The sequence below is a fragment of the Dama dama genome, chromosome 13 (assembly GCF_033118175.1).
Source record: "Dama dama isolate Ldn47 chromosome 13, ASM3311817v1, whole genome shotgun sequence".
In the NCBI taxonomy this organism is placed as follows: domain Eukaryota; kingdom Metazoa; phylum Chordata; class Mammalia; order Artiodactyla; family Cervidae; genus Dama; species Dama dama.
The window spans coordinates 49,334,862-49,350,254 of NC_083693.1; the positions used below are offsets into that span (position 1 = coordinate 49,334,862).

At 36.0% G+C, this 15,393-nt stretch overlaps 1 protein-coding gene across 1 annotated transcript in view; it reads left to right on the forward strand.

Moving 5' to 3' along the window:
- The window catches only part of SCFD1 (sec1 family domain containing 1), a 113,003-nt gene that overhangs the window by 3,707 nt on the left and 93,903 nt on the right, over positions 1-15,393 (forward strand). The window contains exons 2-5 of the mRNA XM_061159074.1: positions 4,637-4,707; positions 6,339-6,427; positions 9,458-9,548; positions 14,018-14,140. Coding sequence (XP_061015057.1) covers positions 4,637-4,707; positions 6,339-6,427; positions 9,458-9,548; positions 14,018-14,140 — 374 coding nt within the window. The remainder of the gene's footprint in view (positions 1-4,636; positions 4,708-6,338; positions 6,428-9,457; positions 9,549-14,017; positions 14,141-15,393) is intronic.

Here is a 15,393-nt window from a genome sequence, read left to right on the forward strand (position 1 = left end):
AAGTTTTAAGCCAGCTTTTCTGCTCTCTTCCATCACCATCATCAAGAGGCTCTTTAGTTCCTCTTCACTTTCTACCATTAGTGTGGTGTCATCTGCTTATCTGAGGTTATTGATATTTCCCCTGGCAACCTTGATTCCAGCTTGAGCTTCATCTAGCCCACCATTTCACGTGATGTACTCTGCATATAAGTTAAATAAGCAGGGTGACAATATACAGCCCTGACGTAGTCCTTTCCCAGTTGGAACCAGTCCATTGTTCCATGTCCCTTTTTAGCTGTTGCTTTTTGACCTGCGTACAGGTTTCTCAGGACACAGGTAAGGTGGTCTGGCCCTCCCATCTCTTTAAGAATTTTCTACAGTTTGTTGTGATCCACATAGTCAAAGGCTTTAGTATAGTCCATGAAGCAGAAGTAAATGTTTTTCTGGAATTCTCCTGCTTTTTCTGTGATCCAGTGGATGTTGGCAATTTGATCTCTGGTTCCTCTGCCTTTTCTAAATCCAGCTTGTACATCTGGAAGTTCTCAGTTCACAAGCTGTTGAAACCTAGCTTGAAGGATTTTGAGCATGACCTTGCTAGCGTGTGAAATGAGTGCAATTGTGCAGTAGTTTGAACATTCTTTGACATTGGCATTCTTTGGGATTAGAACGAAAACTGACCTTTTCCAGTCCTGTGGCCACTGCTGAGTTTTCCAAATTTGCTGACACTTTGCAGCACTTTGATATCATCTTTTAGGATTTGAAATAGCTCAGTTGGAATTCCATCACCTCCTCTAGCTTTGTTCATAGTAATGCTTCCTAAGGCCCACTTGACTTCACATTTCAGGATGTCTGGCTCTCTGTGAGTGACCACACCATCGTGGCTGTCTGGGTCATGAAGATCTTTTTTGTATAGTTCTTCTGTGTGTTCTTGCCATCTCTTCTGCTTCTTTAGGCCCTTAAAGTTTCTGTCCTTTATTGTGCCCATCTTTACATGAAATGTTCCCTGATATCTTCAGTTTTCTTGAAGAGATCTTAAGTTTTTCCCATTTTGTTGTTTTCCTCTGCTTCTTTGCACCATTCATTTAAGAAGGCCTTGTTCAGTTCAGTCGCTCAGTTGTGTCTGACTCTTTGCGACCGCATGAATCGCAGCACGCCAGGCCTCCCTGTCCATCACAGACTCCTGGAGTTGACTCAAACACATGTCCATCGAGTTGGTGATGCCATCCAGCCACCTCATCCTCTGTCATCCCCTTCTCCTCCTGCCCCCAATCCCTCCCAGCATCAGGGTCTTTTCCAATGAGTCAACTCTTTGCCAAAGTATTGAAGTTTCAGCTTGAGCATCAGTCCTTCCAATGAACACCCAGGACTGATCTGCTTTAGGATGGACTGGTTGGATCTCCTTGTAGTCCAAGGAACTCTCAAGAGTCTTCTCCAACACCACAGTTCAAAAGCATCAATTCTTCGGTGCTCAGCTTTCTTCACAGCCCAACTGTCACATCCATACATGACCACTGGAAAAACCATAGCCTTGACTAGATGGACCTTTGTTGGCAAAGTAATAGATGAAGCACAAGCTGGAATCAAGATTGCCGGGAGAAATATCAATAACCTCAGATATGCAGATGACACCACCCTTATGGCAGAAAATGAAGAGGAACTAAAAAGCCTCTTGAAAGTGAAAGAGGAGAGTGAAAAAATTGGCTTAAAGCTCAGCATTCAGAAAACTAAGATCATGGCATCTGGTCCCATCACTTCATGGGAAATAGATGGGGAAACAGTGGAAACAGTGTCAGACTTTATTTTCTTTGGCTCCAAAATCACTGCAGATGGTGACTGCAGCCGTGAAATTAAAAGACGCTTACTCCTTGGAAGGAAAATTATGACCAACCTAGATAGCATATTAAAAAGCAGAGACATTACTTTGACAACAAGAAGGCCTTGTTACCTCCTTACTATTCTCTGGAATTCTGCATTCAGCTGAGTGCATCTTTTTCTTTCTCCCCTGCCTTTTGTTTCTCTTCTTTCTAAACTATTTCTAAGGCCTCCACAGACAACCACTTTGGCTTCTTCCATTTCATTTCCTTGGGGATGGTTTTGGTCATTGTTTCCTGTACAGTGTTACAAACTTTATTCCATAGTTCTTCAGGCACTCTATCTGATCAGATCCTTTAGATCTATTTGTCATCTCACTCTGTAATCATAAGGGATTTAATTTAGATCATACCTGAATGGCCTACTGGTATTCCTTACTTTCTTCAGTTTAAGCCTGAATTTTGCATTAAGCTGCTCATAATCTGAGCTACAGACAGCTCCAGGTCTTGTTTTTGCTTACAGTATAGAGCTTCTCCTCTTTGGCTGCAAAGAATATAATTCAGTCTGAGTTTGGCATTGACATCTTGTGATGTCCGTATGTAGAGGCGTCTCTTGGGTTGTTGGAAGAGAGTGTTTTCTGTGACCAGTGTGTTCCCTTGACAAAACTTTTTGCCTTTGTCCTGCTTCATTTTGTACTCCAAGGCCAAACTTGCCTGTTATTCCAGATATCTCTTGACTTCCTACTTTTGCATTCCAATCCCTGTGATGAAAAGGGCATCTCTTTTTGATGTTATTTTTAGAAAATCTTGTAGGTCTTCATAGAATCATTCTACTTCAGCTTCTTTGACCTTAGTGGTTAGAGCATAAACTTGGATTACTGTGATGTTGAATGGTTTGACTTGGAAACGAACTGAGATCACTCTGTCGTTTTTTAGATTGCACCCAAGTACTGCAGTTCGAACTCTTTCGTTGAGGGCTACTTAATGTCTTCTTAGGGATTCATGGCTACAGTAGTAAATAAAATGGTCATCTGGATTAAATTTGCCCATTCCCATCCATTTTAGTTCACTGATTCCTAAGATGTCAGAGTTTATTGTTGTCATCTCCTGCTTGACCACATCCAATTTACCTTGATTCATGTACCTAATATTCCAGGTCCTATGCAATATTGTTCTTTACAGCATCAGACTTTACTTTCACCACCAGACACATCCACAGCTGAGTGTCATTTCTGCTTTGGCCCAGCCTCTTCACTCTTTTGGAGCTATTTCTCAGCTCTTCCCCAGTAGCATATTGGACACCTACCAACCTTGGGGACTCATCTTCTGGCATCTTTTTGCCTTTTCATACTGTTCATGGGGCTTTCACGGCAAGAATACTGGAGTGGTTTGCCATTCTCTCCTCTGGTGGACCATAATTTGGCAGAACTCTCCACATTAACTCGTCTCTCTTGGGTAGCCATGCATGGCATGGCTCATAGCTTCATTGAATTATGCAAGCCCCTTCGCCACAACAAGGCTGTGATCCATGAAGGGGACATAAAAGTATAGCAAGATTTTAGTTTTTCTTAGAAAATGTTTCTGCTGCTGCTGCTAAGTCACATCAATCGTGTCCGACTCTGTGCGACCCCATAGATGGCAGCCCAACAGGCTCCTCTATCCCTGGGATTCTCCAGGCAAGAATACTGGAGTGGGTTGCCATTTCTTTCTCTAGTGCATGAAAGTGAAAAATGAAAGTGAAATTGCTCAGTGGTGTCCAACTCTTCGTGACCCCATGGACTGTAGCCTACCAGGCTCCTCTGTCCATGGGATTTTCCAGGCAAGAGTACTGAGTCTGCTATAAATCATGAACAGAAGAGCGATAAAAACCACAAAATGCTATAACCTGTAGAGCGTACCTTCTGTGATTATAGAATTGTATATTTTTTAATCAGGGTTTATCAGTTACCTACCACATCTATAGGAAAGTCTCACTAGTGGATCTGACAGGATAAATTTGCCATAGAATGCACTCCAGAACAGCTTAAAAATACAACTACTGTATGAAGGTTTTGAACCAATTAAATATAGATGATTTTTATTTCTATCAATACTGATCTTTTTAAAAGTAATGTATATATGTATTTTTGACTGTACTGGGCCCGCATTGCTGCATGGACTTTTCTCTAGTTGCAGAGATTAAGGGTTGCTCTTCATTGCAGTGTGTGGGCTTCTCATTGTGGTGGCTTTTCTTGTTACAGAGCACAGACTCCTAGGATGCACGAGCTTTAATACTTGGAGTACATGAGCTCAATAGTTAGCAATTCCCCAGGTCTCAAAGCACAGGCCCAGTAGTTACGATGCATGAGCTTAGTTGCTCCGTGGTATATGGCATCTTCCTGGACCAAGGTTTGGACCCATGTCTCCTGCATTGGTAGGCAGATTCTTTACTGCTGAGCTACTAGGGAAGCCCATCAATACTGATCTTAATCTATTTGTTTAGCCACACAATAAACAGACAACAGCACCAGTTTATCTGTTGAGGCCACTGCAAGTTCATGATTGACAGGATTTGTTTTTTTGCATCTACATAAAATATAGTGTGGTATCATCAGGAGACATGGAAAAGACTTCTTCCTGAACATTTTTCACGTTTTCATGTGGAAACAGATACTTACCGCATATTAGAAAATCTTCTACACACCTGCCTTTTAGCTGTTGATGGAACTGTCTTACAAAGTCATTTGATTAACCAGTTTTTCCAGAGTGATTTGTGCATTTTGTTTTGAGGTAATAAGTAATAAATGTGGGAGGAAAGTGAAATCACAGACATTGGTAATATTTAATAAAACTGTTTTCATTTCCAGTGGCTTTGAAGCGTATGTTGAATTTTAATGTGCCTCATGTTAAAAATAGCACTGGAGAACCAGTATGGAAGGTAAGAGACTTATTTTAATGGAGATTCTTTCTCTCAGCCCTTATTGGTGGTGATGGAGGGGATTTCTTGTTAATACAAACAGTAACACATTTTAGTTGTAATGCATGAATATTTTGCTTTTATTTAACATGGCTTCTTAATGTGAATCTTTTTTTTTAATTGAAGCATAATTGATTTGCAATATTGTGTTAATCTCAGGGGTACAGGAAAGTGATTCTGTTATATACAGAGATTTCTTTCAAATTATTTTCCATTATAGGTTATTACAAGATATTGAATGTAGTTCCCTGTGTTATATGGTAAATGCTTGTTGTGTATCTGTTTTATGTATATTATTAATAGTTTGTATCTGTTAATTCCCTCTTTTTCTTCAAAGAGATTATAATGCAGTTGATTTGGTTTAAAATTTATTAGATTATAGCCACTTTATATTTCTCTCTTTTTACGAATTAAAAGCAAATCAACTTGGTTACAGTTTGGAGTGTTTTGAAAACTTATGAGTCCCCATAAGTCCTTTGGGTTAACACTAATAAAGGTGATTAAAATCATCTATATTGAATTTATAGTTTAAGCTTTAGCAGGTTCCCTCATTTTCCGCTTCCTTCCTGTTTATTTGCGGTCATCTTCCTATTTCCCTTTGCAATACTTATTATTTCTAGTGCCTATATTGAGCGTATGAATTAAATAACTTGAAAATTTATGGGGTTCAGATTTGTGTCAAATTCTTTCCTTACCCATCACTTCTGTTATCACAAGATTAATAATATGGTGTATTGAGGTGTAAAGAAGAATTTGAATTCTGCAACATCCAACCTTTTGTAACTAGAGCAGGAAGATTTTTATAAATAGTCTTTGAATTTGCTAAGCATTAGTTTTGAGAGTAACTACTTTTTGAAGGTGAGAGTCGCTTAGTTGTGTCCGACTCTTTGTGACCCCATGGACAATACAGTCCATGGAATTCTCCAGACCAGAATACTGGAATGGATAGCCTTTGTCTTCTCCAGGGGATCTTCCCAACCCAGGGATCAAACCCAGGGATCGAACCCAGGTCTCCCGCATTGCATGCAGATTCTTTACCAGCTGAGCCACAAGGGAAGACTGATTTTTACTTCTCTCTTTTTAGAAAGGATATATGTGAACTGGATAGGGGAGTGTATCTGAGTTTACTGTATGTTCAAAGTCCTTTATTATAGCTTAAGATATAATAAGCTATGTCTTATATAGTCTCTAGTATGTTATAGTTTCCAGTATGTTTTTTAACCTAGAAAAAAGTATTTTATAAGAAGAATTTACATAATAATTTTTACCTTAACCAGAGTAATAGCACTTCTAAAAAGTGAATTACTAGGTAAGTGGACATTGGTAAATAATTGTGAAAAATATTAAATTGAGGTAAGTATAAGAATTCAGTATATTAAAATAAAATGTACTCAGACTTCCCTGGCAGTCCAGTGGTTAAGACTATGTGCTCCCACTGCAGTGGTCTCGGATTCAATCCCTGGTTGGGGAACTGACAGCCCAGTGTGGCAAAAATAAAATGTACTTCAACAGTATCTTAATATTGGGTTCTCTATTGACTGTTCATCGATAATTATGTTTTAAAAACATGTGACTCTTTTGTTTTTAACTAGGTGCTCATTTATGACAGATTTGGCCAAGATATCATCTCCCCTTTGCTATCTGTGAAGGAGCTGAGAGACATGGGAATAACTCTGCATCTGTGAGTTTTAACATATTTCTAGAAATGGCATTTGTTTTCAAATACATTGTTAAAAAATATTAGCCACCCAGAAATCAAATTCCTAGGGGTGTTTATTAAGAAAATAATGTTAGGTTATAGTACTTGTATATAGAAAACAACATTCTTTCCTCTTCTCTTAAACCTTTTATTTCCGAAGGAAAAAATAATCCTCAGTCTGAGAATTTAAATTTTCTCTTTTGTGTCTTTTCCTACAGATTGGGTTGCTCTCTTATGTAAAGGAAAGGAACTGGTTGTCTGAAGGTCTCTTTCAGCTTTGAAATTTTTTTATTCTTTTAATTGACATACTCTTTTTATAAGGACATTTCAATAATTGTGATTATTAATAGTAGGAGGAATATCAGCCTTGCTTGATGCTTGTATTTTCTCTCTCTAAATGGATCCCGTATTTATGTCATATATAGGACTTATTTTTAATGTTTGTGATTGTAGTTATACCTGTTCCTACTCTTGATCTGTGTTGTCACATTATTTTAGGTAGAAAGAAATAGAAAACATATTTTTAATTTCAAAGAATCACCCCCAGTTCCTAATTGGATTTACTTTCCTCCCTTTTAAAGAGCAGTGATTCAGTTGTAAATATTTTATGATGTCTGATGACAGGTAGAGCTTTCTGTTTATTATTCTTTGTAGTTACACTAATACTTAGGCTTACTAAGTTATTTGGCTGTCAAAGTGGTCATATATGAAAGTAAAATAAGTATAGTTATCAAGTAAAACTATAGTTCAGTGAGGGATAAAAAAAACACTTTTTTAAAAGAGGAATATCTAAATTGGTATATCTTTAATATGAAAAATTTAAGTAACTAGGAAATAATGACAGTCAATCTCCAAAGGGACTTTTTATGTTGTCTTCTTAACCACTGAATTTATTTGATTATATTCCTTATGATATGACTGGTAAAGCAAATAAATTGCGTTACTTTGCATACTTAACCTAATGGAACATTTAGAGAGGACTATATTCTTGAATAGCTATTAATACTTTTATGTACTGAAGGAGTCCAATTTTATGGCATTCTAACCTATTTGCATTTTATTTTTTTAGGACATTATCAATTTTCATTCTGTGATATTCTAATATGTTGAATTATAACATGCTCTTATTGGGAATGTGATTTAGATTTCCAATGAGTAACATATCAGAATCTGGTTAAATTCTTAAATTCTTCAGTTTTATATTAAATATTTGTTGTAAATTAATAAACTATTACATTGATTCTAAAAAATAGTTTTTAATATTTATGAAATTAGAGTCTATCTTATTAATGCCATGACATAGTTTAATGAAGTCTATCTTATTAATGCCATGACAGTTTAATGGGCACAATTTTTCTGTCTGTTTAAATAATACATTTTAAAATTGATAGCACCTTAGGTTTGATGAAATATAATATTTGACAGATTTTTCCTTTCATTTTTATGTCAGACTTAAAATACACATCTATTGTTGGTGAGTTGTAATGCTTACAACCTGAACTGAAGTTAAGCTTTATGCCATCCTTGAAAATGATGATGTGTTTTGAGCATTGGTTATTTTTGCTGCCTTATTGTTTAAGGCAGCAAATGAATTTTTATTTTATTTTATTTTACAAATGAAAAGACTAAAGTTTGTAGAGTTTGAGTGATTGTCCCATAATTGTATAGGTAATTAATTGCTGAGTTGTGAACAGATTGCTTGACCACTTATGCTGGGCTGTTTGTCTACTGAACCATAGTTGCTCAGAAACAGTCGACTAAGAAAAGCGAAGCCTCAATACTCTTAAAGAGTAACAAGAAATTCTGCCAGTTGAGAGTTGTGTGTTCTTGCTGCATACATGTTGCTATTGACATGAGAACATGAAAAGATTATTAATATATAGCTACTCTGGTAAATTGCTGTGCACCCTGTGTCTGACTGTTCTTCCTTTTTTTTGCTGGAGAATATTTCATCAGTTACTGTAAATAATCTGCAAGTTGGTTTAAGCTGATTTGTAGAAAATAGTAATTACAGGTTTCCAGATCATGAAAAGGTGGTTGTAGCCTTTTAGATAGTTAGACAGTCAGTGTAAGGCGACAGCAACCAATGGCTGCCAGCACATTATAATCCTTTTGATGTTAGCAGCAGCCAGATATACGGAAGGAAGTTACTGGAGGTGGACTCACTGGCAGCATGGGCCTCTTTGACTCTCTTCTTCATAGAAGGATGACTGAAATACTTGTATATATAAAAGGATATATGCAGAAGATTGTATATGGGCTATTGCTTACAGAAGGATGACTGGAATATTGTAGAAATAGAATATTTCTCTTTTTTCCTGATATAAACATGGTAAAATCTTACAGCGGTAAAGACATTTTGTCATTCATTTGCTGTTGCGATATTTGAATGATTATACTCCCTGAATTGTAAGAGAAAAAGCTATCGGGTTGTACAGTCTATGAGATGCTTAGCTGATCTCTTATGCATTCTCATGAAGCAATAAATAGAATGGTATATGTTGTCTTAAAGATTTAAGGAAGCATTCATATACCTTTCATTTAAAATATATATTTGATTTTATTTATAGCTAAATGTTTCATCGCTTCTAAAGATTCTAAAGATGGTTCCAGCTTTCTCTTTTCTCTCTCTTAGAGAATAGCAGTTTCTTCCCACTTACCTCTTCCCACCATATTTCTAAGAAAAATGGAAATAAAAATGATTTTGAATGTTCATTAGTTCTCATTCAGAGAGAATATTGGTAGAAGAAACTCTGACCGTAAGAGGCATTAGAAGTAAAGTGATTGGAGTAGAAGAAATTAAAACTGAGATTAGGATCTTACTAATAACTAATATTAACATTGATACAAGAAGAAAGCTGGGTTAAATGATTAATTGCAGTAAGAGCTTTTAGAGTATGGGTCACTGTCCTTGAACTGGTAAATTTCTAGTTTGAGAAGTACTGTTTTTAACTATCTTTTTAGATAAGTGATTAAGAAAAAAGTAAATTTTATATTCTTTACATCTCATAGGCTTTTGCACTCTGATCGAGATCCTATTCCAGATGTTCCCGCAGTGTACTTTGTAATGCCAACTGAAGAAAATATTGACAGAATGTGTCAGGTAACATGAGTTCTTATTTTCTCGATTCTTGAAGGTGGAAACTTTTTTTTTTTTAATTTTTAAGATGTCCAGTGTGAAAAATCAGAAATTTCCTTACCTAATTTCCCACTTTGATTTTTGAGACTATCTTTGAATGTTCTGTAGACTGAAAGATTTAAAACTTTTTGACTGATCAAGCTTTATATTTATTGAGAAAAACTCTTGCCTTAAGAAGCAGAATACCTAACTCTATTAGCTTTAATATAAGAATAGAAATATAATTCTGAGAATAGGAGGTCCAAGTTGGTACAGCAGCTCTGTGAGACAAAGATTCAGGCCTCTGGTATCTTTTTGACCTATCGTCTTTAGTTTGTCATTTTCCATTGTCTTGGTTGTTGCTTCACATATACAAGGTGGTGGCTGCAATTTTAGATATCACATCTATGTGATATAGGCAAGAAAAAGGGAAAAATGGACTATGATAGCCCTGACTATTGATTTTGATCAAGAAAACTGAGCTTTCCCAGAAACTCCCAGAAGACTTTGGTTTATGTCTCGTTGCATAGAATTAACATCAGGGGAGGTCACAAAAGTTAAGCTTTAGATGAGTGTTTTGCCACCCCCAAATAAAATCTTTTTTCTTTTAGCAAGGAAGAAGGGGAAATAGATATTAGATAGGTACCTAATAGTGTCTGCAATAAGTCACAAGCTCTTTACTTGTTGACTGTTGAATCAAATTTCTGTTTGTTTGTGAAGATCACATATTTTGTGTCGTATATAGCTAATAATGCCCAGCTTTCTTTTACCCTGCATAAATCCCGGTTATGCCAATTTTTGAAGAAGTACAGTTTATCAGTCCTTTCCTCTTTCCTTGTTTTAAAACAGCTTTATTGAAATATAATTCACATACCATACAATTAACCCTGTTTGTTTGTTTTTTAAAAACCAGCAAGACAGATTTTATTTGACCCTCTGGCATTAGTGCAGAACTGAACTCAACTCCAAATACAGCAGAGACAATCAGGGGTTGATAGCCGATGGGCAGAGTGAGGGGCTCTATGGATGGGACATTACTAAGAGGAATAATCTGTTATTGAACATTTTCATCACCTTATCTATTACATCCCCGACCCCTGAACCCCCAACCCTAAGGTACTGTTTGTTTCTGTGCATTTGTCCATTCTGCGTATTATGAATAGAATCATGTACATTATTTGTTGTATCTCACTTCCTCTTAGTGTAATGTTTTCAAGATTCATCCATACTGTAGTTGTATCAGTACTTTTTTCCTTTTTATTGCTGAATAATACTCAGTTGTTTGGATATACCAGATTTTAACCATTTATCATCTGGGTTGCTTCCACCTTGTGGCTGTTATAAGTAATGCTTCTGTAAACATTTGTGTACAAGTTTCTGTGTATACATACGTTTTTATTTCTCCTGTGTCCATGAACATCTAGGAATGAAACTGCTGCATCAAGTGATAACACCACAGTTAACCTTTTGAGGAATTGCCAGACTATTTTCCAAATTGGTTGCATCACTTTTTATTCCATCCAGCAGTGTTTGAGGGTTCCAGTTTCTCCAGACCCTTGCCAGCAATTTTTATTATTTGACATTTGATTGTAGCCATTCTAGTGAGTGCAAAATGGCATCTCACTGTGGTTTTGATTTGTATTTCCCTGATGATTTATATTAAACATCTTTACATGTGGTTAATTGGCAGTTTTTATCTTTAGAAAAATGTCTATTCATGGTCCTTATTCAGTTTTTAATTTTTTTTTAAATTATTGAGTTGTTAAAGTACTATATATTTTGAATCATAGACCTTTATCAAGTATATCATTTGCAGATATTTTCTCCCATCCTGTGGGTTTTCCTTTCACTTTCTTAGTATCCTGTGGAGCATAAAAAAGTTTTACCTTGGCTTTAAACTTAATTTTAAGTTTATTTGTTCTTTAGTTGTTTGTCCTATGGTGTCATATTTAAGAAACAATTGCCAAGTCTCTGTTTTCTTTGAAGATTTTTATTGTTTTGACTCTTGTATTTAACTCTTTGATACTTCTTGAGTTAGTTTTTATATATATACTGTAAGATAGTTGTCCAACTTCATTCTTTTCCCTGTAACTATCCAGTTCTCCCAGCTTCATTATTCTTTCCCCAGTCAACAGTCTTGGCAGCTTTGTCAGAAATTAATTAACAATAAACTGATTTATTTCTGGACTCTTGGTTCTTTTTCATTGATCTCTGTGTCTGTCCTTATGCCAGTACCACACTACCTTTAATTAGTCTTACTTTGTAGCAAGTTTTGAAATTGGGAAGTTGAGTCTTCCAACTTTGTACTTTGTTTTCAAGATTGTTTTGGCTTTTCTGGGTCCTTTGAATTTTCATGGTAATTTTAGGATTAGCTTGTCAATTTCTATAAAGAAACCAGCCTGGATTCTGATAGGGATCTCAGTGACTCTGTAGATCATTTGGAGAGTATTGCCATCTTAACAGTGTTAAATGTTCTGATCCATGAGCATGGGGTATCTTTTCATTTACTTAGATCTTTTAATAATGCTTAGTAGTGTGCAGAATGTAAGTGGTCACTCCTTTCGCTAAATTTATTCCTTTGTATTTTTTAATACTATTGTGAATGGAATTTCGTTGGCTGTGTCGGGGCTTAGTTGAGGCATGCAAGATCTTCGTTGCATCATGGGGGTTTTTTGTTGCGGTGCACAGACTCTCTAGTTGTGGCACGTGGGCCGCAGAGAACTCAGGCTTCAGTAATTGTGGCACTTAGGCTTAGTTGCTCTGCAGCATGTGGGATCTTAGTTCCCCGACCAGGAATCAAACCCACATCCCCTGCATTGCAAGGTGGATACTTAACCACTGGACCACCAGGAAGTCCTGGAATTGTTTTCTTAATTTCATTTTTAGGATTGCTCATTGCAAGTGTGTATATGCCCAGTTGACTTTTATGTATAGATCTTGTATGCTGCTTTGTTATTCAACTTCATTTGAAATGTCTCCATCATTCTTTGATCATTTCTTTACTTTCTGATGTAATAAAATATACCAGTCTCATTTTATACTTCTCTGTCCCAGCCCAAGAATGAACCATCTGTTGGTTGCTTTTTGTGGAAAATGGTATTTAGAAATTGGTGTTTGCGTGGAGAAGGAAATGGCAACCCACTCCAGTATTCTTGCCTGAAAAAGTCCATGGACAGAGGAGCCTGGCAGGCTGCAGACCATGGGGTTACATGACTGAGCATACATGCATGAGGGTGGAGGGAGATGGGTTGGTAGCAATAAACTGATAGAACTTAAAAAAAAAAAAAAGAAATTGGTGTTTGAGCATTGGATACTCATTGCTGCTAGGATGTCACAGTTCTTAGGCCCTCTCAATGGAAAGAGCTAAGAAGTATATGTGTATCAATATTTAATGCCTTATATATTCCTACTTTTCTCTCTAGATAGATAGACGGACAGACAACCTTCATAATTCAGTTCAGAAGTACAGGATTCATTCTAGCTTTTCCTTTCTCCCGTTAGAAATTGATCATTTCTTTCTCTGACAGTAAGAAACATGGCTCCCAATATCCTCAATATAATTACTTACTTATCCATTCTGTCAATTCTCAGTTTTAAACCAGTCTCCCAGTCTTTGTTGAAATGCTGCTCTGCTCAGCTACCTCCCACACACAGGCACCAGACTCTTAGCTTTTCATATTTCAACATTTCCAAAAATCTTATGTATCTCAAAATTGATGGTGTGTTTTAGAAGTTTATTGGCAGCATTAATTCTTCCTTAGTGCTGTGGAAAACAGTGGTGCCTGTTAAAATTGATAGTATATTAGATTTGAAACCATATACTTATTTAAATATGAGTTTAAGAAGATAAGTAAATTTGATTTCAGAGTTGACATAACTATAAATGATGCTATTTTTGGATGATAACGAAGGAATACTTCTAGAATTGGTCGTTAGAATGATAACATTTCTGTGTACAATCATGGCATGACTAGAACAGTAGAAGGTAGTGTCTACCACATATAATAAGCACTTAAACTATGTAAGAAGGCAGGAATACTGTAGTAGGTAGCCATTCCCTTCTCCAAGGAATATTCCCAAGCCAGGGATCGAACCCGGGTCTCTTGCATTACAGGCAAATTCTTTACCGTCTGAGCCACCAGGCAAACCATTTAAGAAGAACATAGGTACACTGTGTGCAAGCAGTTTTGTGCACTATTTTAATGAATAGGATTTTATTGATAATATAGCTTTAATTATTAAAATATGTTTCAGTTATACCTGGTAACCAAGTAACCAACACCTCTTTATAAATTTGTTCTCCTGGGATAATTTTTTCTATCCTTTGTATAACCTGTCTTTTGAATATGTATATTATCCCCAGAAACCTTGCTCTTATTGCATCTAAAAGATTTTTAATTTGTCATCATCCTTTATACTATCCTGTAAGAATGAAGTATTCATTGTATTCATAGGATCTTCGAAATCAACTCTATGAATCATATTATTTAAATTTTATTTCTGCTATTTCAAGAAGTAAACTGGAAGATATTGCAAATGCAGCGTTAGCGGCTAGTGCAGTAACACAAGTAGCCAAGGTAAGAGATTTTAGTTGGTTGCCATTTTGTTAATGTAAACTTAAGTAATAATCTGAAACCTGTAAATCAGCATAGATGTCTCATTGCAAAAGACCAGAACAACCTAAGAAATAGACTCAAAATACTTCTAGAAAGAGGTTTTGATAATGTAAATTATCTTCAACTTGAACTAGGCAAAATAAGCCAAACTAAAGGAACTTATTAATTGACTAATTTGAAAGACAAAAATAAAAAGCTGAATCATTTTTTTGTTTTAGGCTGGGATTTGTATAATCTTTTTAGCTCAGCTTAGAAATAGTTTGACAGTTGTGTGGTCCTAAATTATACTCAGACTATTTTGACACTGTTTTATCTGTACTCACTGTGCTGTTGTTGTTGTTTAGTCACTAAGTTGTGTCTAACTCTTTGCAATGCCATGGACTCTTGTCCACGAGGCTTGTCCGTCTGTGGGATTTCCCAGGCAAGAATACTGGAGTGGGTTGCCATTTCCTTCTCCAGGAGATCTTCCCGACCCAGGGAGTGAACCTGTCCTGCGTTGGCAGGCAGATTCTTTACCACTGAGCCACACTAGTCACCATACTATCTTCACATGTTTTTTTAGTTAGGAGAGAGTATCCAAGGAGGCTGAATTGCATGTTATAAGAAATAAAGAATTCACAACAGGCCAACAATTCTATATCATAGTGATTTTTTGTCATGTTCAGCTCAATTATAAATAAATCTATAAAATATATTCTTGGTTGTACCCCTGGTTTTATTTGTTTGTTTTCCAGCCCTGTTTTGCCCTTTTCTTTCTTGAATTTGGACAAGGTATAGCTGAAAATTCTGCAAACTGCTGTAGGGCAAATGAAAGACTAAAGAACCATGCTTTTAATTCCCATTCTTTAACAGATTTTTCATTCTTAGATAGTCCACTACTACTTCTAACTAGTTCTTGAGGCTTATGTCTTATTATTCTTTCTCTTCCAAAATATATCGTTAGCTTTACATGAAATAATAGGTGCATTCTTTTATTTAACTATATTTAACATATCTCAAATAATTTTCTTAGTTTTTCTCCTGATTTTTATTTCTGTAAATACAGATCACAATGTAAAACCAGTTACTGTAACTTTTTTAGGAAAGTGTGATTACAATGAATATAAAAGTTAAAATTGTTTTTCTTCAAAATTGACATCCATTCCTATCCCCACCACAATTTAAAAAAAAATTTTGTATATTCTACTTTCTGAAAATGCTACTGTCCTTGAAAA